The sequence below is a fragment of the Patiria miniata genome, unplaced genomic scaffold (genome assembly GCF_015706575.1).
Source record: "Patiria miniata isolate m_02_andy unplaced genomic scaffold, ASM1570657v1 HiC_scaffold_4, whole genome shotgun sequence".
NCBI lineage: Eukaryota > Metazoa > Echinodermata > Asteroidea > Valvatida > Asterinidae > Patiria > Patiria miniata.
In genome coordinates, this window is record NW_024037071.1 from 2,124,492 (window position 1) to 2,147,402 (window position 22,911).

Below are 22,911 nucleotides of genomic sequence, written 5' to 3' on the forward strand. Positions count from 1 at the left end.
GGTGGATAGCTGCATTTTGTGATCTTTTTATTATGCCCCGCGGCGAAGCCGAAGGGGCATACTGTTTCCGCCTTGTCCTTCCGTGGGTGGGTGGGTGGGTGGGTGTGTGTGTGGGTGGGTGGGTGTGTGGGTGTGTGTGTCCGGACAAATCTTGTCAGCGCGATAACTTGAGAAATACTTAACATATGAACTTCAAATTTGGTTTGTGGATTGTCCTTGGTAATCCTAAGAAGCCTTTTGCATTTGGGGCCGAAAGGTCAAGGGTCAAGGTCACAGTGGCTGAAACAATAGAAATTTTGTCAGCGCGATAACTTGAGAAATACTTAACATATGAACTTCAAATTTGGTTTGTGGATTGTCCTTGGTAATCCTTAGAAGCCTTTTGCAATTGGGGCGGAAAGGTCAAGGGTCAAGGTCACAGTGGCTGAAACAATAGAAATTTTGTCAGCGCGATAACTTGAGAAATACTTTACATATGAACTTCAAATTTGGTTTGTGGATTGTCCTTGGCAATTCTAAGAAGCCTTTTACATTACGGGCCAAAAGGTCAAGGGTCAAGGTCACAGTGACTAAAACAAAAGAAATTTTGTCAGCGCGATAACTTGAGAAATACTTTACATATGAACTTCAAATTTGGTTTGTGTATTGTTCTTGGTAATCCTAAGAAGCCTATTGCATTTGGGGCCGAAAGGTCAAGGGTCAAGGTCACAGTGGCTGAAACAATAGAAATTTTGTCAGCGCGATAACTTGAGATATACTTTACATATGAACTTCAAATTTGGTTTGTGGATTGTCCTTGGCAATCCTAAGAAGCCTTTTGCATTTGGGGCCAAAAGGTCAAGGGTCAAGGTCACAGTGGCAAAAACAAAAGAAATTTTGTCAGCGCGATAACTTGAGATATACTTTACATATGAACTTCAAATTTGGTTTGTGGATTGTCCTTGGCAATCCTAAGGAGCCTATCGCATTGGGGGTCGAAAGGTCAAGGGTCAAGGTCACAGTGGCTAAAACAATAGAAATCTTGTATTTATTCTGAGATCATAGGGATTAGGGATTAATTCATATAAAACCTACAGAAGACACTAATGCTGTCAATGAACGTTCCATTTGACCAAGGTACATGTAATTTGATGTTAGAGTGGTGTTATGTCATGGAAACAGTCACGGTTGCGGGGCATTTGTGTTTGTAAACACACCTGACTTGTTTAAATAGACATAACCTGGGAACAGAGTATGCAAATTAGGTGAAAGTTTCACAGTTACTAGTCAATAACATGTACTTTATCCCTATGTTAGTTTTGTAAAATAGAGCAAGCCACATATTTTTTGAAATATTTTTTTTTTCTAATTCGGTCACTTTCTTTTGGACTCGCCCGGTATTTCTTGGATATTGAATTGCAGAGATGAATTGTGAATATCCCCTTATGTACATACCTGTATTTGAGTTTCCTTTTTTTTTTTAGTCATAGATGAAAATACTGCGTGCCAAAGAACTAATCTACTTAATTGTCAAAAATGGGATTTAGTCCCTATTGTTTCTTCGGTAGCTCTCGGTATATACTGTGCGTAGGGAGAATTGTATAAAAATGGTACATAGTTTTGAGTGCAAAACTACCGTAGAACAAATAATTTATTTCATTCAAATTCAAGGTGACTTTTAGTATTTAAAAATAGACATATTCTGCTGTTAACATTCCTTGAATTTTTTTTGCGTGTCTAGAAAAGTTTCTCTACTAATTTTTTACACTGCGAAGTAATTGTTTAAATATGGTAAAGTTGTTGCTTGTTTTTACAAATGTCGCATTTTCTGATCAACATACATGTACATGTGCCTATTTTGTAAAGAAATTTTGCTGCCTTTTCTAGTTTTTTCTGAGCTATATCAAGATGTCTAATCTATTTAATGGCTGAATTCTTAAGTGCCTTGTACAAAACTTAAAAAGTATTATGTGGAATAGAATCTTAAACTGGAGGTTTATTGTTTTACAGGAGTTTTAAGTCTATATTTTTGACAGTAGTATTTTATTCACAGTTTACCAGATGTTCTTGTATTCTTAATAAGGTTTATAACAAAGAATGAATGTTTGTGAGTGCAATGGTACGAATAATTTCATGAGGTGACAGATGGAATGTTCCATTCCACGAGGCGAAAAATGGAATAGTCCATCTGTCACCGAATGAAATTATTCTTTCCATTGTACGTAGTGAAACATATATTATTTGTTTTATACAATGCCTGAATAAATCCTCGTCATCTGATTAGTCAGAGCCCCCAAAAGTGTCACCGTGCAATGAAACTTCTGTTTACCGTGGAATAGAACTTCTATTTTTGCAGTGCGGCCGTGAATAATTCAATGACATGTGATCAACGACCCACCAATCAGACGATGGGGATTTATGCAGGCGTTGTGTAATTAAAAACGAACAATTTATCTATAAACCAAGTCTTTCAATTTCCTCACTCTTTCATAACATTCTTTAGTATTCAAGATATTCTATATTTTTCAGCATGTGTTTACCTTGTATATTTCTTGTGGTGTCTTATACAATATTGGATATATTAATGGACACAGCAATTAGATTTTTATTTTCAAAAGTGTTGTGTTATTTTAAGCTGTTGCTGGAGTTAACAAAAAAAGTTGGGAAATTGTTTTGTCAAGGTCAATATTAAAAGGGTACCTTTATTCATATGCTTTGTGACAACTGTGTAATTTGTTTACATTTGTCTCAAGGTTTGCTGTCGCATCTAGTACCCTCAAATTAACTTCAATTAATTTGAAGGAAAAGTGCTCCCTTGCATTTTTAAAAATAAATATACAAATTTTTTTTTTAATTATATTTTTTTTTAATTTAAGTTATAATACACATCCAAATTAAACATCTTTACAAGAAAATAGAAACTTTAAAATGCCTACAAAGGGAAAAAAAACTAATAAAGAATCTTGTTTTGTTTGATGCAAAGACCCAATTCCTCTATATTATGTAACTGCATTGCATTCCCTGCATTTCCCTTGGTACTTTGGATAACAATACCCTATTGGTATTTGACTGTGTCTTCAGACCACGCCCATCTCTTTAGGCTCAGGCATGTATGCTGAATGCTACTGTACCACGCCTATTTCTTATACTTGTCCTGCAATTGCTGTTTGGCTATGTTGATGAAAAAGGGACGTACAGCTTTGATGTTCGAGAAGTTCAAGGACTACTTTGACCAAAGGTTCAACGCTATTTAAGCCGCCAAAACAGGACTCTAGTTCCATATGAGAACTTCAAAATAAACTGGAGACCAAGGAGCTTTCAAGGCCAGGTAGCATTGCCCAGTTTGAATTCTGCAGAAGCATGAAATTGTTCTCCACAAAGTAAAGTTGGCTTTGAACGAAAAATCTGATCCCAACTCTGCGATTGAAGCTGTGCAATAAGCCGAGGACTTGGTAGCCGACGGAAAAAGAAAAATCTGCATCGCTGTTGGTAGCCAGGATGGTAGGGCTACAGTCTCGCAGCTTGACAAGACGGGTGCTGAACACCTATCCGCAGCACAATTAAAGAGCGTCAAAATTGCCGAGGAAGATGCCTTGAAGGAGCTAGAAAACCGAAAACGCAAGAGACAAGATGCCTCCGACTCTTCACCGCAGGATCTTGCTGGTCGTCGTCTTTTTCAAGGTAAACATTATTTGCTTTGTTTCAGCCTGCATCATTGTGCATGCAGGCCAAACTCCCATGTAGCCTATGGAATAGATATGTGAACAGATTTGGTGATTAATTATGCAAAACAGACTGCGTCTTGACCTCGAGATTCTGACCATTCAGCAGGCGCCTTGTATCGGGTCTTCCGTAACCAGTTGTATTACAAAAACATGTCAGCCAACTTGACCAATCAACAGCTTAGTCCACATTTCTGATTGAAATGACGTCACAGCTTCTAAAAGTCAACTCCGACTGGCTGGTGCGCGGGGCCGCATAAAATTTGCATGCTGGGATATATCAGACGTTTGTCCGTGTGGCTCTGCACACTGAATGTCTGATCTTCAGACTACCTTCCACGCTGACTGAATAATAAATATTTATGTATATCCTTTGCAATTGTGAATTGTTTAGCCGTGTTGGCGTATAAAACCAAACTGTTTTTTTATTTGAAGCCGGATCGGGAATTTCCCTGTGTTTTTTTTTTTCCTCAAAAGGGTTTTTGTGAGGTTTTCGCCGGAAAGATTCCCATATTTGGCCATCACTAATTTTCCCCTTCAGTGACCTATCAGCCATCAGAAAGTGATATGTCCTAAAACGTCAAAATTAGCAGGGACAATTTTGAAGTATTTACTGAGAAAACACTTAGAAATGTTCAGACCAGTCTCATAGGGTTTGTGCACAGGGTGACAAGCGATGGCCAGATATGGGAATCTTTCCCTTTTCCCTATGAGTTTAACTTAACATTATTTAATAATTTGATACATGTATGTATGCAGGGCCCCATTGGAAACCAGTTTTTATCTGTTTGGGCATACCCTGGGTAAAAAAATTGAATACGTAAATAAATAAATGCGTACGAATTAGCTCGACAAAGTAGCACGAAAATACAAACTTAATATGTCATGAAAATATCTTTTATTTCAACTTCTAAAATCCAAATGGAAGCATATGTAAATAAATTTCCACAATGGTTAATTGGCTCTTTTAAAGTGTTCTAAATACAAAAAAGTAACACCACGGTAGAGTATTTTTGGGGGGATTTGCAATCATGGCATTCCAACAGTGAAGAGAATTGAACCCAGACTTTTGACAACTCCAACATTTTCTGTACAGGGGTCACTCACAATTCTTTTCAGAATCGAACCCAAATTTATCCAGCAAAACTGCAGTAAAATTAACGTGAGATTCACGTAATTTATCTATACATACAATTTATTTTGAAGTATCTGAAATCAAATCAACCAAACCGGCTACTAATACAATTGACTCCTCCAAAATTAAGAGCCAGCTTTCAAAGTTTAGAATTGCGAATCATTTTGATTCCAGATTGGAATTGCCAAAGCCTTAGAAGTTCATTGTAATCCATTCAGAACATTACTGTTAAATTTTTAATCACAACTGCTCTGGTCTTGTCACAGTCTGAATATAGACCCCCAACAACCTTTTTAATAGTCCGGTGCAAGAAATCAAGGTACATATCCATGCATAACGAGGATTCAATTCAGTCATCTGTCTAAAACAAGCGTACCATTTTGTTTGGAATGTATTCAAAATACAGAATCTTGAATGAACTGGAAAACAATCGATAAGTCAAATTTGTGATCCACACGATAAATGAGGGGCCATTTTAAAAAGAAACATGTAAAAATCCTGATTTGAATCAAGTGTATTTTCTTTGATAAATTGTGCACAAGATAACAGTAACTACGATATATACAGTGAACATGTAAAAAAAAAAAAAAAAGACAAATAATGATTTTACATTTACAGATATTTCTTAATATAATACATTATCTTATTTACTTTTGACGAACACAACACTGATTTTTGTATCAATAAAAAAACGATCATGGAGTTATCAAACTTGTGTTCCACATACAATCGATACTGTGATTTCTTTGAAGAATCCTTTCCATTAACAAAATCCTGAGCAACTTCATGAGGCAATTTCAGCCATGCAGTACTTACAATGCGAGTTGGAAATTACATGAAAAATCGGGAGAACCACTAACTTTCTTAAAGAGTCAAGAAATGAACTACATTGTAACCAGTCTGGAAACCTTTCTTTAAAAAAACCCTCAGAAGTGGCTCGTTCTAAAGCAATTTTCTGTGTTTCACACCTTCAAATCCTGTACCTAAGCAATCCCATGTTGTAACACAACATCAGAATCTGTATCTGAGATATCCCATATATGTGCGATCATACAGTATAGATCTCTCTCATAGGACGCCATCTTCGTAGGAAATTTAAAACTGCATGTTCAATGTCATCGTTCAACGCTCAGTGTGCAAAATGTTCTAAACACGAGTGCGTGTTGCTCGGAATTTCTTCGAAATACGGCGCAGCAGATGCGCGTCACGAAATTTGACGCCCAAAATGCAGATGCATGTGTCAATCTGTAGGAAGTGATGTCATTTGAGAGAGACCTATTACACTTCGTAAAGTTTCAAAACCTTTATATTTTTTACCAGCAAGCCGCTCTGACTGTAGTTAAGATATACACGGAAACGTTGTATTTATAAAATGCAGCCACTTTAACACTGATTGCCATAACAAACCTCCTACAAAAACAAAGCTCCCTCCACACTCCTTAATTGCTAAATGGAGAGAAACCAAATCCACGTAAAGTGGCTTGCTTAGGAACACCAAGTATCCTAAAACACCCCTTCACTCCAGACTAGGTTTATTCACACATCTGGAAGATATTACTCAAATAAAAATGTAACACCACTAACCATTGGTCCGTAATTCACATCTGTGGCCGATCCGACCAATAATACTTCAGCATTCATATTTAAACAAAAAAAACCTCAATGTCACTGCTATCAAGGTTTCAATTCTCTTATAAAAAACAAAACAAATGGAGCATCAATCACTAAAAATACTTTACTATAAACTATGTACATGTATACAAATACTAACAATAATAAAACATACTATGTGATCTAGAATTTATTAACTTTCCACAAATGTTTATGCTACTTTTAATTAATATGTATCAGATCAATCTTCAAATAGTCCGGTGGTCCGCTTCACAATACCCATCACTTTTAGCACCAATATTTTTTTTTCAACAGCCTGTGAATACAAAAGTTTATTTTATTTTAATGCAAAATTTCAGAAATGCTTATGTCAACTGCACAGATTTTGTACATTATCAATCAATACAAATGTTAGGCCCAAAAAAATAAGTCTCCAGTTTCTGGTATGGAGCTTGCCCAAAAAGTGGTGCGGCGATGCGGCTTTTTTTTTTTTTTTACCTGTTTTTTTTTGCTTCAAATGTCGGCTGATGACTGCAAATGGTGCCCGACTAAACTTCGTGCAAATATATGGGAGTCCAGAGAGGCCACATAAAGCTTATTCTCGATCATAACCCCATCTAAAAACACGTTAACATTGTGCAGCAGCAAGATTCCAGTCAAACCAGTGAGTTTGGCGGTTTGAGACATCATCTTTCATTGAAAAAAAAAACTTTTTCATTTTGCCGACGCGCATGGCTACGGCGACGCGCGCGCATACCAGAAAACGGAGACTTTTTTGGGGGGCCTTAACAGATTTTTTCTCCTCCAATCTACATGTAAGAAAAACAACTTTCTCGAACATAAAAATTTGGTCTTGCCAAATGCGTGCACCTCACTGGTAAATTCTGGTTAAAACTAGGGCCAAAACTTGATGCCACAAAGAACCAAAACATGCTGACAACTGAAATGACAATCTGACTGTTTGTTATGACAAATTAAAATGATTAAAACATTGTTGAATAATAAGAATACAGTTATATTGTACTTCGTGTTCATGATTTTTATTTTACAAATGTTTTTCTTTATAAATTTTAAAGGTTGTAATAATTTCTGCTAGCGATCAAATCTATTTAAACTTAAAGACATATATATAGGATTATTTGCTTTTTCATGCATTTTGTTCGTTTCCATCAATAACACCACTGAAAATTCAAAGTAGAATGTTCCAAACCTAACTTGTTGAAGTTTCAGCCCAGTGGATGTTACACTTTTCGAGAAACTGTGAAAATGCTGCACCTTTTGAAACACAATTTCATCACCAGCACTCTTTATTTCCAACGATCAGTCAATTGACCGATCGTTGGATATCACCAAAACATTTAAATTTCTTGATTTTCTTCTAAATGACAGCAAGCCAGACGGAATAATTTCACAGGTTGTTTAGTACCGATACGATCTTTAATCCAAGTAAGCTTTTTGATAATAATTTGGTAGGCTACTTTTGAGATGAATGCAAATGATGTCTATAAAGCACAAAGATATTCAACACAGCTGCCCATTCCCATCTGTTCCATATGCCACTTCAAAACTCTCAACAAATACTGCATAGGCCAGTACATATAACCTGAAACTTCCGAGCATGCCTAAAGAAAAACGTGGCATGATATTTTTTGAAATGGCCATAAGCTTTTTGGAGAGATTCAGTAACGATCTGTGGTCAAAGAGTGTGGATTTTGTTACCTGAGCAGTGTTTACTCATATTGAACCTTCAAAAAGGTCCACGATACTGTTGTGCAGTGAATTTTATTAGAGGTGAATAAATTGGTAACCAATCCCTGCAGTACATTTTTTTTCATACAAAGGGACAGGGAACCAACTGCCTGGCTTCGCAGGGAAAACCAATGCACATACTCATGAGGTTTATACAAAAAATTGTTCCGAGAATTAAGTTAAAATATACCCACAAATGAAAAAAAGACTGTAATTTAAATTGATCTCGAAAAAAATATACTGTAATGAGTTGAACAATCACTTATGTAATGTACTTAAATCCTTAACTACCTAAAGAACAGTAATCCAACAAGAAGCTTAAGAAAGTATGACCTCTGTTAAAACTAACAACATGCAAAGCAAAATTAATGTCAAAAAAAGTTGAGGAAAACCCAAATACCCCAGGTGCTACATTCTACTGACAACAAATATTTGCGGCAAATCTACACTTCTTACAAAAGAGGAGAAACATCCCTGAATCTAAACTACTTGCCTGAAAGAGTTGGTGAAAGAACGGGTGAGTTGCAGGAAAAAAAATTCAGCAGCTAAAAAATCACAAGTACGAGTTGTTCCAAAAAGTTATTCCAAAATAAGTCCGAGTTGATATAAACTTCCTGATATGGAAGATTTGAATGGAACCCAACCACTACTCGGGTTCATTCCTAAAATAACGTCTAGTCTAAAACTACATTTCCCCTGCTTCTTTTGACAGATCATGATTTAACAAAATCCCAAGAGCTCTTAAAACAAATTTGACGCCGTTTCTAAGAAGCAGAGAGAGTTTGTACTTGTTTAAACCTAATGCCTGCTGGCCTAGCCCCACTAGTGGAGTGTCTATTATTTTTTAAGTTATTTGGAGCTAATGATTAATCTTCCTACATGGTGAGTTGTCATGTGGAGTTGATGAAAGAACAGACGGGTAGGGACCCCAACCTCCTCCGGTTACAGAACAAGGTTACATCCCACTGAGTTGTTGGAAGAAACATAACATGACTAACCAGCACCAGACTATTCTATTTTTTACATAATGACCAGCATGCGGGATTTCTACTTTCAAATAAACCAGGCATGCAACTCTCAATCCACTAAAAAAGGAGGAAAGTCCAATAGTTCAGAAGATTTTGATCAGTGTTTTTCAATTTTTAGTGGCAGACATGGGATTTAAAAAGAGGAAATCAGCTGATTTGAGGAAAGTTGCATGCCTGATAAACAACTGCAATGCTTGATAAATAAATGCAATAGTTTGCAAGCCAGACCATATGCAGTAATCTTTTCTGGCTCACTACTAACCTGCTAACAGGATTTCATGAAAATAAGAACCATTACCACAATCCCTAAGCTTCATCAGCCAAGGATTTGAAGCTAATTATCCGTGCTACCCACTACGATTAAACTAAAATTGAGTCCCTAAATAGTCTACAAATTGGCGCCTGGTCTACCTAATGTACTAGAAAGCTAATAGCCTACTTGGTGAGTTGTACCCTGTGGAGTTGATGAAAGAACTAAAAAGCAGGAATAAAGTCCTTAGACAGATTAAGACCAAGGCCAGGATTCCAATGAGTTGATCAAAATGCTGTTGGGAATTTGTAAATACATAAATAAAATTTGGACGCACAGGATTCTCTCTCTTCTACCATTGTACACCATATGATTAGTTTTCATGTACTCTGATAGAATTTTTAACCTTGATAACAGATTATAAATTTAACCCCCCATAAAAAGAACAAACAAAAACCCAATCCACACCTCCCCCCCCCAAAAAAAAAATTAACATCCCCAAATTAAATGAAATTCAAAACATAGATTTTGATGTCCAGAAACACAATCCTTTGCCGACAAACAAACAAACCAAGATACCACAAAACCTCATGAGTATAAGACGGCATGGTTCCCTATCCCTTCAGAACCTATCGTTTCCAGTCATACGTTGGAAAAGTATTGGAAAAAATGTAGCACGTGAATTGAATGTTGCTAAAAGTCCCAACCTTTTCATCGACACCAACGGAAGTAAGTTTTACACAATTGGTTTACAAGCAGTGACTGCTTTTTCACATTACGTTACCTTTTCTTTCCTATGAGGGTCACCCATATGAGATGAGGGGTAGGATAGAAAGGAAAAAAAAATATAAATTACATCAAGTAGAAAGAAAAGTATTGACATTATGCTTGAACTGGGACAGATCATTATCAATTGGAAAACAAGATAAAGGGAAAATATGCATTCATCTTTAGTGACATGTAGCGCAAATTAATACTCTTTCCAATACATCTGGTAGATAATATAAAAAATATCAATCTTAGATTGAATCGAGGAAACCCACTCAACAAAATAATGTTCATCCAAACACTCTTGACTTTTGGTCCATGAAGCTCGTAAAATTTTTTTTTAAAAATCAGTTAGTGTGAGAACCACTGCAACGTTGTGAAACAGAAACCTGGGAGGACAGCCTGGAAAACAATCAAAGCTACTGTTCAGGCGGCCAACAATCTCCCCAAAACTTCCCGCCTACGCTAATGGGGTTGAAAGAAACCCAACTTATCAGATATCAGGGTGTAAACAAAGCCACCGCAAAAAGAATATTCTGAATCACTAGCTGGCCCTTGGTCCTTTCAAAAAGTCTTGCAAATCTTTAGTGAAGTGGGTCCTTATTTCCGACGCGAGGTCATGTACAAGTGTTGCCTGGGGGAATTGAGGTTAGGAGCGCTATTGTCAAGGCTGTGGGGAACAGGATTTTTGGCGGCTTTGCTGGAGTTTTTGAGTTAATAATCAACCTTTCAAAGTACCATTAAAATGCCCATCACACACTTTATATTCATATCACTAGTGGTCGACTGCTTTTTAGTGACACAAATTTGATTTGGGGTCTTGACACACAGAAAAAAATGGGGTTAACTGTATATTTTTTTCACTCCGGAAAAAAGGGTCATGCTGTAAGTGTAACAATTACTATATTTACAACAAATTTTGTAATTTCGTTAACAGCACAATTTGCATGGAATGTCGGCCCATGAAAGGGTCAGACGTTACAACTTTAGTTTGTTGATTATTTCAGAATGTGTTCAATTTTATAGTAAACCGGACATATGAGAAGAAATTTTTAAATTATTTTGCAGGACTTTAGTCCCGAGGGAAGCAGGCATATGGAAGTGATGGTATTTGGGGGGAAAAAACTAAACAAGGGGAGCCATTGTGGGAGACTGGATAGCCAGTAAACAAATACAAAAGCTCTGCCTCAAAATAAACAATGAGTCATATTGTTTACAAAGATATACAATTCAGATAGTGACTTGGTATGTAGTTGAGAATGGAATCAATGCATATGTGTGCAATCTGTACAGCACAAGCTAAACAATAATAATCATACAGTTTACATAGTTTTTGTATAATTTGAAAATATATTTCAATGTACAACTTTAAAATGTGGGATTTCTGAATCAGAAATGAAAAGGGAGATACAAAATGTATAATATTCTGTGCTAATGCTTTCTTCGTTTTTCTCTCTTTGTCCAAACATGAGCTTAGGGGATTTAAAGGGAATGTACATCATTGGCTTTTGCTGTAATTTTCAGAAATGAACTATTTGAGGGGTTAGTATAATTAATAGATCAAATTTTGTTACACTGACATGTTTGAAGTTTTTTCTTCGAAAATGCTGGAAAAACCAAGAAAAACAAAAAAACGTTCAAGTAGTCTGGTTCCCTGACTCCACTAAAGATAAAATGGATCAATTTCCAGATGCCGGAAAATTGTAAGGTAAGGGAACAAGTTTAGCTGGCCTGCACCCGTTCATGAATATATAACCAATAGCCAACAAAATTTGAACTAAATAAAAAATGGTAAATTTTGAGCAGTAGTTGCACAATAGTTGGGTTTTTCCAACGGTGGTCGGCCGACCACCGCTGGAAACAGATACAAAATTGCCATTTTCTTGAAAATGACTTCACACCAGGTGCCATAATTTTACAGGATGCTTTAGACTGTCATTTACCAACATCCTAGTAAGATATTTCGTAAAAACTTGGTAGTTTTATTTTTCGATGTTCGCAAATGTTGTATATTCCCTTTAAAATAATCTTTCAATAACTTTTTGAAAAAAATCCTCACATCAGTACTGGCACTTTGCCTTACTAATGGTCCTTGTTTATCTGTCAATCTATTACCGATCCCACCCATTTTCTTTGGAGGAAACCCACAACTTGAACAGAGGTTTCATTGTTTTCTGAAACCCCAACACAGCCTTGAGAGGGAGGCTACAAATCAAACAATAATCCCTTTCAGCGACCTTGTAACTCTGGGTTCAGTTCTCAGCATGCTCACTGTGTAGACTGCACAAGAGCGGCCATTGTAAACTACAGCTCGGTGGATTCTATGTCAAGGGGCTGTTCTGGGAGTACAATTTGGTCCCGGATTTGTCGAAAAAATGTGGCAATCATTGATAGCCCTGAACTGTACTGACCCACAACTTGAAGTGTTCCCATTTTGTGCTGTGTTCATAAGTGGGCGGGTTTTTTTTATACACGCAGGACACAGAGCAGGGCACCCTGCATGTCATATTTTAATAGGTCATTTCAATGTTGTGTTTACCTGTATAAAAGACAAAAGTCATCTTCGGTTGTTTTTCAAATGTTAAAAAAAACGTTTCTTTTTTCCTCCCCTGAATTGTACATTTGCCTTTTTTGATAAACTACATTCTCATTTCAAATGATTAAAATGGAAAGACATTTCGATAAACCATCAATAATGACTTATGGAATATTTCAAACGAAGGTATCATTAATTTTCTTTCGTTGCTTCACAAATATTCTTCCGACAAAACTTGTTTTCTGAATACGCAAAAGAATTTCAGAAAAAGTTTTTGGATTATTCAAGCTCAAGTCAATCTTTTAGAAAGTCTCTTCCCAAACTGTTTGTATCTCATATGTTTGAATCATCTTTTTCCCTGAAACATTAATCATTTGAAAGGGATTTTTTTCAAACTTCCTGAACACAAAATCCACTGAAATGCTGTAAAATACGGTAGGACCCACTTTTACGTATCATGCCCTGTGCAAAGAAATAATGGCTAAGAAATAAAGAAATAATCCTATTTTGGGTCAGTAAGAGTTTGTCTCTACTTCCCAAAAACATGTTCATGAAACAGGTCACACATATCTACTTACAAATAGCAACCAACAAACAGTAGTAGTGGGCTCAGCGCACAAGTACCCCCCTCAACGGTCAAAAAGGGAGAGAGTTGGGGGAGACCACTAGGAGAGACATTCGCACGAATTGCTGACAACGCCTGATGCTCACGTGAAAACGTTATCGCTTTGTGCACATTCAGAATAAACCAAGTCGGGTGTACTTAGCAGTACGTCCGCGTGGTGTGTTCTGTCCACGCGGCTCTCCATAGTGGTAAAAAAGTACTCTCTCTTGTTATCGCAGGGAGCCCATAACTTTATTTACTGTTAAGCTACCTCAGCAGTGACTGATTTCCTTGTGCTCCAGCTCCACAGTGAGCTGCTGCAGGTCACTCTCCAGGCTGCGATTCCTGCGACACATCTGCACATAGTTCAACTGCAGCTGCTTCTGGTACTTGATCACCTTCTCCTTCTCCTCTTGCCAGACCCGTCGCTCCCGACTCATAGCCCCCTCCTGGCCCTGAAGCCGCTTCCTGGACTCGGCCAGTTTCTCTCTCAGGGAGCGGATCTCCTGCCGGAGGTTCTCCTCTTCGTCGACCCTCGGGGGTCCCGGATTGGCGACCCCCTGGGACATGCCCTTGGCCAGGTTGACCAGGTTGGACTGGCTAGTGCTCAGGGTACGGACCCCCTTGCTGATCTTGTCCAGTTTCTCTTTGTACATTGCACTTTCCTCTCCGAGATCTACTACCTGAGTGTGCAACTCTGTGCGTTCATTCCTCAGAGCAACCACCTCTCTCTCCAACTCTTCAACCCTCTGCTGGTGGTCTTGGGAGTCCCTGGCTTTTTTGGGAGGCTCTGGCTTTTCCAGCTCCTCTTTCAGCATGGCAATTTTATTCTCCTGAGATTTCATTTTGTCCATCAGGAATCCTATTTCTGTTTCCCGCTGGAGCATCCTGTCCTGGACAGCCTGCTGCTCTTGCTCATGCTCCTCTAGTTGGGACTTCAGGCTGCTGATGTCACTCACGTTCTTTTCTTGGAGCAGCGCCAGTTCCCGTTTCAACTGGAACGCTTCCCGCTCCCGGGTCGTCAGCTTGACCTGCATATCCATGAAGTCACTTTCCAGCTGCCGCTGCAAGGGTGTCATCTTGGTACCGCCGGCACCTTTCCCATTGGCAAGCTTGTTCCTGAGCATGCTACGGTCCTTTTCCGCTTCGCTCAGCTTTTTCTGCAGTTTCTCAATGTCGCCATTCCTCTCCTTCATGTTTTGCCGCAGCTTACCAAGCTCCTGGTCCTTATCCTCTTGCACCCTTCTAAGCTGCTCCTTCAGCTGAGTGACTTCCTTCTCCCGCTGCGCGAGCCTTTCCTTCAGGTTGTTCACATTACTTGACTGGTTGCCCTTTCCGGACAACAAGCCTCCTGATTTTGCCTTTTTCTGGAGCTGCTGGTTGAGTTTCTCCTGGACCTCCCTCAGGTATGCGACCTCACATCGCTCCTGGCTCAGTTCCTGATCCTTGGTGCCAATCTTTGTCCTCAGTAAGGTCAACTCCTCTTCTTGAACCTTGACTTCTTGGGCCAGGTTCTCCTTGAGTTCCCGCAGGTGGTTTGTTTCAATCCGGGTCTCGCTCAGCTCAGCCTCCTTCTCCTGCAGGAGCCTCCTGTGGGCTTCTGGGGTCGCCTCCCCAGTCCTCTGCATCTCTTGCCTGAGTCTCTCCAGCTCAGCCTCCTGGGAAGCTACTGTCTTGGCCCGCTGGCTCAGGCGTTGCTCCTGATAAGTGAGTTTATTTCTCAAGTTGGCAATTTCCTGGGTCTTGATGCTCAACTGCTCCTTGAGATTCCTGAGCTGCCATTTCAGGTCTTCCACCTCCTTGCTGGGTGGATGATGGGAGACGTCAATTTTCTCCCGCAAAGTTTTCTTCTCCTGTTCAAGTTTGTAAATCTGTGCATGGAAAAATAATCAATTTTACAATCATAAAATAAATGTCAGTTTCTAACTGGGTAGTGTTCGAATACTTCAGTATCTGGCATGCAGCAAAAACTTTACCTGTGCTTGTAGTGAGTGCCGTATCTTCCGTGAGGTATCTTCTTGTTCCTGGAGTTCCTTCCTCAGCCATGACGTCTCCTCGTTCCATTCCCGATGCTTGTCCTCGTGCACCTTCAATATGGCCGCCTCGTTATTGTCCATGGTGTCCCGCAGCGTGGTCAGCTGTGCTTCTTTCTCGAGCACTTTCTGTCTGAGGGCGGCAATCTCGTCCATCTCCGTCTCCTCCTGGACGGAGGACACCTGAGAGGATGATGATGCGGAGGACTTCCCGTCCAGCCGGTTGCTGTTGTAATCCATGACGTGGCCGTAAGAGGGGTTGCTGTGGGTGATGCGAACGGGCTTCTTGGGGTTGCTTCTGCTGCCGTTGTTGTTGCCATTCCGACGGTTGTCCACCTGGCTGCTGGACTGGCTGATGTTCCTGCGCTTGTAGTCTGGCAGCAGCTTGTGGTTTTGGAGATTCTGGACGGTGCGGTTGAGGTAGTTGAGAGAATGTGCGGGTTGGATCCGCCTGGGCTGGGTTGGTTGTTTCCCCCATGCCTTTTTGAAGTGCAAATCAAACAGGATCAGAAGAGTTTGTAAGTTTTTATACAAATAGTAGAAAATTAATGACCTATTGACGTACTTAATAAAACCATATCCATGGCCAATTCTGTTACAGTTTTACATATACTTTTTCTCTTCATTGATGTAATGTTACAAGTACTGTGCGAGTACTGTCAGTGGGGGAGTGTGGCCTAGTAATTAGGGTTTGTGACTCATGATCAGAGGGTCAGTGGTTCAAATCCAGCTGCTTGCCATATGTTGTGTCCTTGGGCAAGCTGCTTCATCCCCACTTGCCTCTCTCCACCCAGGAGTATAAATGGGTACCGCCATTAGCTGGGGAGTAACCTGTGATGGACTAGCATCCCATCCAGGGGGAATAGAAATATTCTCAGTCATTTCATGCTAATGAAACCCGAGACAAACGCCGGCCTGATTGGCCACATTGGCTCGTGACAGACTTTTCTTACATGTACTACCTGGTCACTGCCTAGATTTGCTCACTGTGGCACAATTTAGATGCTTAAGAGAACAAACTAAAACCACAAAGCAACGTTTGCTAAGAATGTTTTCTTTACCTTTGAGTCACCGTAGGAAGGACCACGTGGCCCGTTGTCGTGGTAGTTCCGCTGCTTCGGTGTGATGTCCTGCAGAGACAGACATTTCGTTGGCAACCCACCAAAGTGGTTGCCAGCAAAGCCGTGCTTCTGCTGGTTGGTCAATACAACGTCTGGGGGTTGATGCCGCTGTCGCTGCTGCTGCTGATTCTGCTGCAGCTGCTGTTGTTGGGGTTTGTCACTGGTCTGGTCAGGCATGCTTGCCGGCGAGCTTGGGAGGCTGTGCCTTGATGAGGTACTGCAAGGGGAGTCCAGGGAGCGCGAGGGGGAAGCTGCTTTCAGGGGTACAGGGCGTATCATACGATGCTGCTTGAACTGGTGAGAAAATACAGGAAGAGTAACAAGGGTGACATTGGGCTTGTGCTTTCTTGCATTTTTAAATGGCATCCTGACACAAAGAAGTAACTAACACAAATAAACAAGTACAACAGATGACCCTAACTCAGACTCCTGATCTGGTGTCGACAAGCGATGGCTCGACATTCTTCTAACAAGCACGCACCCATGTACCTTTTCAAGTTGGCCGCTCACTGGAGTGATTGTCGGGGGCCCCGTGCCTACCGGACCCTCGCCAGTCAGCGAGCCGTAGCTATTGGTTGACTCCTCGTGGTTGTAAGTTACGCTGCCCTCCCGGTAGCCACTGTCAACGAGCGGGCTGGCCAGGTTGCCCATGGGCATGGAGGCGTCGGGCGAGTCCCCATCCGAGGCCGACTTGTAGTGCTGTACGCCGGGGTTGCTCTTAGTGAAGTACGCGTTGTGCCTGACGTCGGGGGTGCATGTTTCCATGATATTGTGGACACTGGTCGGGGTGGTGGAGTTCAACCGATGGTTACAGAGGTATCAATCAACTGTGAACAGAGAAAAGAGGTTCAGTTACATGGCATCCTTTCCATTTCACACGGATTTGATTGTTGAGAAAAATACAAAGGTCTCGTTAAATGATGCCGATACTAAGGGTCATCCCTGCATGACCCTTTCACAATTCAAGCCAATTTGACAGCAGAGTCAATGCAATCAAAAGAACAGGTGGTCAACACAATGGAATGACCATCACTCAAAGCCGACAGGTGGATTCACTTAATGGCAACACGGATTGCCATTTGCTGCTGCTGGTCAACTCAATATGACCAATTATCCTCTCGTCATCAATTAATCATGATAACAATGTGGTACTTATAGCGCTTTACACCAAAGGCCTCAAAAGCGCTTCACAATTATTACCCCTGTTCATCAGGCCATGCGACCAGCTTTTATGCAGCAGCTCGAGATCAGCGCAATCTGGTCTCTACCTTCACAGGTACCCCATACACCTGGGTGGAGAGAGGCAATTGTAGTAAAGTGTCTTGCCCAAGAACACAAACACTGTGTTTCCTGTCAAGGTTCAAACCCATGTACCACCGCACATGAGTCGAACACCGTAACCACTGAACCACAGCGCTCTACAATATAGTTGCCAATACATTGTACGATTAATATCCGGTAGCTTGCTTCAATTTAAAGCTGATCTATGCATCACTGTGTTGCATGAACAATACATGTAAGTAAAAAATGTCTCAACCACTTACAATGTACAATGTACCTGTGCGTGAAGTCCAATTAACGTTAATCCCTGCTTTAAAAAATGTCACACATTTTGCATTACATTCACAAGCTAATTCGACACTCTTGCCCGAGACAAATCTCAGCCATCACACGTTGGGTAACTGCGGCAATGATTGTAGTATCTGCGGCACCCAGCAAAAGTCTGCCTTTTATATCAACCTCTGACAAACACACAAGGCGTCAAGTTGTCTGACCAATATCATAAAAACCAGCATGCGAAGCTTAAATTGTTTTTTTTTTCTTCTTTAGACTGGTCATAAAGTTGTATGGACACATTTTCACAAGTTCTAAATTCTTTCCCTTTTTGCAGATATGCAAGTATTAAACTAACCAAATGTATCTAATATCATAACAAATAAATTTTGATGAGGTATTTTTCTCTCAAGTGAGCGATGAGTCATTCTTTGACAAGGTTGACACATAGCACAACTGACTAGAATATATGCCATCCATTAGGCAAAGAAATTTAGGCCCCAAAAATATTAATTATCATAAGTATAATAATAAACCCAGCCAACACGCACGCAGGTCCTACTTAGTTTTAAATTTAAATAATGAGTCATCATTACCGCTATTAGGGAGACTTTAATAGTGACAACCAATCAACTGTGACCATATTACTGTATAAACTGTCTAACCTTGACAAAGGTTGGCAGCACTGCAAGTCTATAAATCACCATCTATTGCTTAGCTTTGTTGCCATAGTAATGGGGTCACTGCAATTTTGATGTGCAAAGGTACCAATGCACATTGCAAAATGCTTTCCAACAGATCCAGCTGAAAATGATTAGCTTACAATGTACTTTATACATTTACATGTGAAGCTTCCCCCCCCCCCTTTTTTTTTTGGGGGGGAGCATTTTACATGTAGCAGCTTAAATTGCAAAGTTACATTTTCTTTATTTTGTTCCCAAGCTGATAATTTGGATCATTTTTACACAAAAGACACTTGAAAGTTGAGCTGTCATTTAAAAATTGTATTTACCCGCAAAACCGTGTAGCTACCAAAAAAATCAAACATATACATGTAACATGTAAATAAATTCTCATGGAGGTTTATGTACATGTTCATGTACCGGTACCTAAAGAACATTTATTTCACGACCCTTCTTACTTGTAATAAATCGGTTAAAAAGACATATTTTTTTAAGAGAAATATCACCAAACTGTCTGAGCAAAGTATATACTCAAAAGTACCTCTTCACAACGAAAAGTCCCAACAGGTGATCACCATTCAATTTTTTTTGGTTCCAAGTTGGTGGTCTAACATTGAAACAAAACACAGATGCATCAGTCAAAAAGTCTCGATACTTTTTGTTACAAAACCTAATAAGAGGCGGTTGTGAAAATATAGGGGATTTTTTCAAAGACTGATGCCAGAACCAAAAACGAATATTCAAAAAATATCTAATTCTAATAGCAATTTAACAAAAGCGAATATTCAAAAAATATCTAATTCTAATAGCAGTTTAAAGCTATAGTCCATCATTTGCAGTTATCCGAAAAGTAACTGGCGTACTTATTGTTGAAAAACATACTTAGTTGAAAGATACTAAGGGGACTAAACTCCCTGTGAAATTATTCTTTCTGGCAAGCTGTCATTTTGAAGTAATCAATGAAAGAAGGCCTTTCCAACGATGCGTCTTAAGACACACCGTTGGAAATTTCTGTTAGTAGTTTTTTTTTTTTTCACTCGGTGAAGCGCGCGCAAGCGTTGACACGATGCACACGGTTGCTATAATTCATCAGATCAGTGCGCAATATCGCGTAGCTGCAATCGGCTCAGTGAGAACGTGTCTCGGACGCTGAATTCAGGCCCAATTCAAAACATGATTCAGCAACTTTTGATTTGAAATTAAGATCCTAGAATGCTGTTTTTCTCACAATATACAGCTGAAGCTGAGCTGAAACTTTATCAGGTTAGTTGTTCAGTACTTTCTTTAGATATTGAACACTTTTGTTGCTTCAAACGAACAAAATGCACAAATTACAAATGATGGACTATATATCTTTAACAAAAGCCATGTACATGTATTCTGTACATGTACATGTACACTGCACAAATGGGCCAATGGCCCCTCTACTGCCAGTTCAACCTGTCATGCTATGTGGGATGTGCATATATCTTTGGGGAGTGCTCTAACCTTGCTTGACCCTGTCTGGTACCTAAGCCCTCCAGGCCACAGTGGGGTGTAAAAAGCCGGGAACAACTGGAACTACAGAGCTGACTCTGTGCCGTGCTCTACCTGGTGGGGTTAGGGGCAACGGTAGGGCGCAAGTCTTGCTAATTAAAATACAACAAAGTCGTGGGGAGAATTAGAATCTTGACTGGTTGGAGACAAACACACAAAAAGTTTGGATAATGATAAAAAAAAAATTGCAAGGATGGTGGGTGTTCTGTGTACACTGCTGTGTGGAAAGTGATATGAAACTAAGTGTTCTCTTGATAGAAATGCTGTTCGGTGAAGAAGAATTCATGCACAGAATAATTCTGAAGTGAATATATATTTCCCTATTTCCTTTATGTACAGTTCACAACAAATGAGTGACCTTCAGGTCTTGTTATGCAGGATACATCAATTTTTTCTCATGAAGTTGGTTGTGAGGAGTGATATGTACTAGTAGTATGTACGTCACTTTTTTGTCAGTTTATTTGGTAGTTGTTTTTTGGATATTTTAAAAAATTTATCCAAAAGCATAACATCTACATGTAAAAAAATGTACTTAAAAAATATACAAGTATAATTTTTGAGAGGGGGGAGGGGGACATGAACAATTATTGGGAGGGGAGGGGCTAGCAAAAATCATAACAACAAAGGAAAAGAGATAATGTGCTACTACTATGACAAATACAAATCACCCAAGAATGTTCTGTACATATGTAAAATCACTTGTATAATTGTACCACATTTAGTGCAAAACCTCCTTGCCCCAGCAATGAATTTATTTTAGAAGTTTCACAGTTAACGAAAACAAATTAATAACATAATTTATTCGAGGAGCATACCAATTTTTCCTGTTGTCTGAAATCGAACAATGAAAGCAACCCGTATTTATTCAGCGACACTGGAATCGTGCCAAGCGGAGTTCAGCAAGATGTCAATTCCTTCATCAAATTACTCACAGTTCAGAAAACACTGACAGCCAAGCCAGGTCAGGTCTCTTCACTGACCCACAAGAGCGCTTCACAGCAATATCTGGTTTGCACAATGCGCTCATAAACTCAAGAAGAAATACAAACACAAACAGGCTGGGGCCTAATTAATGAAAGGGAGATAACCAAAGTAAACAACAGCTGGGCAGATAAACAAACATCAATTCATTCTGACTTTCTGGGAAGATGTACTGTACACAGGTTGGCCAATTAAAACACAGCAACAGGGGCCTACAACTGAGTTCACTGACCGTACAAATGTAGAACTAATTAACGGAGACACGATGCATATCAAATCAAATGAGTATTGTTTTACATTTTCGTGACAATTTATTCATCCTGATAAAAAAAAAGTGCAGGTACATGTACAATATACATGTACATGTACTACGTGTACATGTGGATATGTACATGTACAAGAAATGTTTCACCATAGAGGAATTAGGGTTTTAATATCATTATCAAGATGCATACATGTACCTGTACATGTACATGCATGTATGTACCGGTATGCACTTACGAATACTGCTGAACTAACGCTGCGATTAACCCCTGTACATGTAACTCTATAGTTCCCAGGGTTCCAAAGATTCCAGGAAAACATGGTTATGTGTAAATTTTATGCAAATCGGGTACTTTTGTGTTCCTTCCACATGTACAAATGTATTGTGTGACGATGAAGTGCAGGTAGTAAATGCTCTTCATTTGTGACTCATGCTGGATTATAAAGCTTTGCGTGTGCAGATAATTTGCCTAATGCAGCGCTGCAAATAATTCTCAGAAAAACCCTTCTCCGAACTTTGTGGCTAGAGTGTCAAAATCCATTCTATACAGGATGTCCCTCCCTAGAAGCACCCATTACAAAAAAAAATAAGTCAAAATCAAACATAAGCTGATGTGTACATGTACATTATGGCCTGATACTGTTTCGGTACGATGATTACTATGTACCCTTTTTGCAAAGCAATAAAATTATGTTTTTTAATAGGGGGAGGGGGGGGGGGCCTTCATGATTTGGGCATCTTAATACAAATTCATGTGTACAGACAAATACACGTAAATTGTACATGTACTTGCACACATGCGTACATCACAGAAAACGTGTGCTTCGTGATACTTAAAATTGACATCTGTTTCAACCTACATATTTATGACAAAACAAAGTCACGTTCGCAAGCTAGGGTCGCTGTACTTTTACCAGCACAAGGGTAAATGAAGCTAGTATTTACAAATCCATTAAACTTTACGCTGGGGATTTACTGCTGGAGCCAATTGCAATCGAGCACATTTTGTCAAGTGCACTTTTGTTGTTTGGTTGGTTGATGCCCGAGAATCCTGCAAACTAAACGTTTTGAAATTTATGTACATGTATCTGCATTTCTGTTAGACAGAGAAGTTGTGCTACCTGTAATTATTGCAGAAAAAAAAAATGACGTCATCTCATCTGCAACTATTTTAAAGGGAATGTACAACATTTGCTTTTGCTGCAATTTTCAGAAATAAATGGATTTGGAGGATTAGTATGTTATAGAAAATATTGTTAAACTGACTTGTTTCATGTTTTGGGCTTGTAGATGCTGGAAAAACCAAGAAAACCTATCATGTTCTTGTAGTCTGGTTCCCTGACCCCACTTAAGATG

At 39.5% G+C, this 22,911-nt stretch overlaps 1 protein-coding gene across 2 annotated transcripts in view; it reads right to left on the reverse strand.

The window, feature by feature from the left end:
* Positions 1–12,710: 12,710 nt before the first annotated feature.
* LOC119739837 (leucine zipper putative tumor suppressor 2-like) overlaps positions 12,711–22,911 on the reverse strand; it is a 32,622-nt gene continuing 22,421 nt past the window's right edge. For both annotated transcript variants that reach the window (XM_038214929.1, XM_038214930.1), the window contains exons 2-5: positions 17,026–17,363; positions 16,477–16,830; positions 15,359–15,895; positions 12,711–15,253 (exon numbers count right to left, since the gene is read on the reverse strand). In XM_038214929.1, coding sequence (XP_038070857.1) covers positions 13,655–15,253; positions 15,359–15,895; positions 16,477–16,830; positions 17,026–17,301 — 2,766 coding nt within the window. In that variant the 5' untranslated portion in view covers positions 17,302–17,363 and the 3' untranslated portion in view covers positions 12,711–13,654. The remainder of the gene's footprint in view (positions 15,254–15,358; positions 15,896–16,476; positions 16,831–17,025; positions 17,364–22,911) is intronic.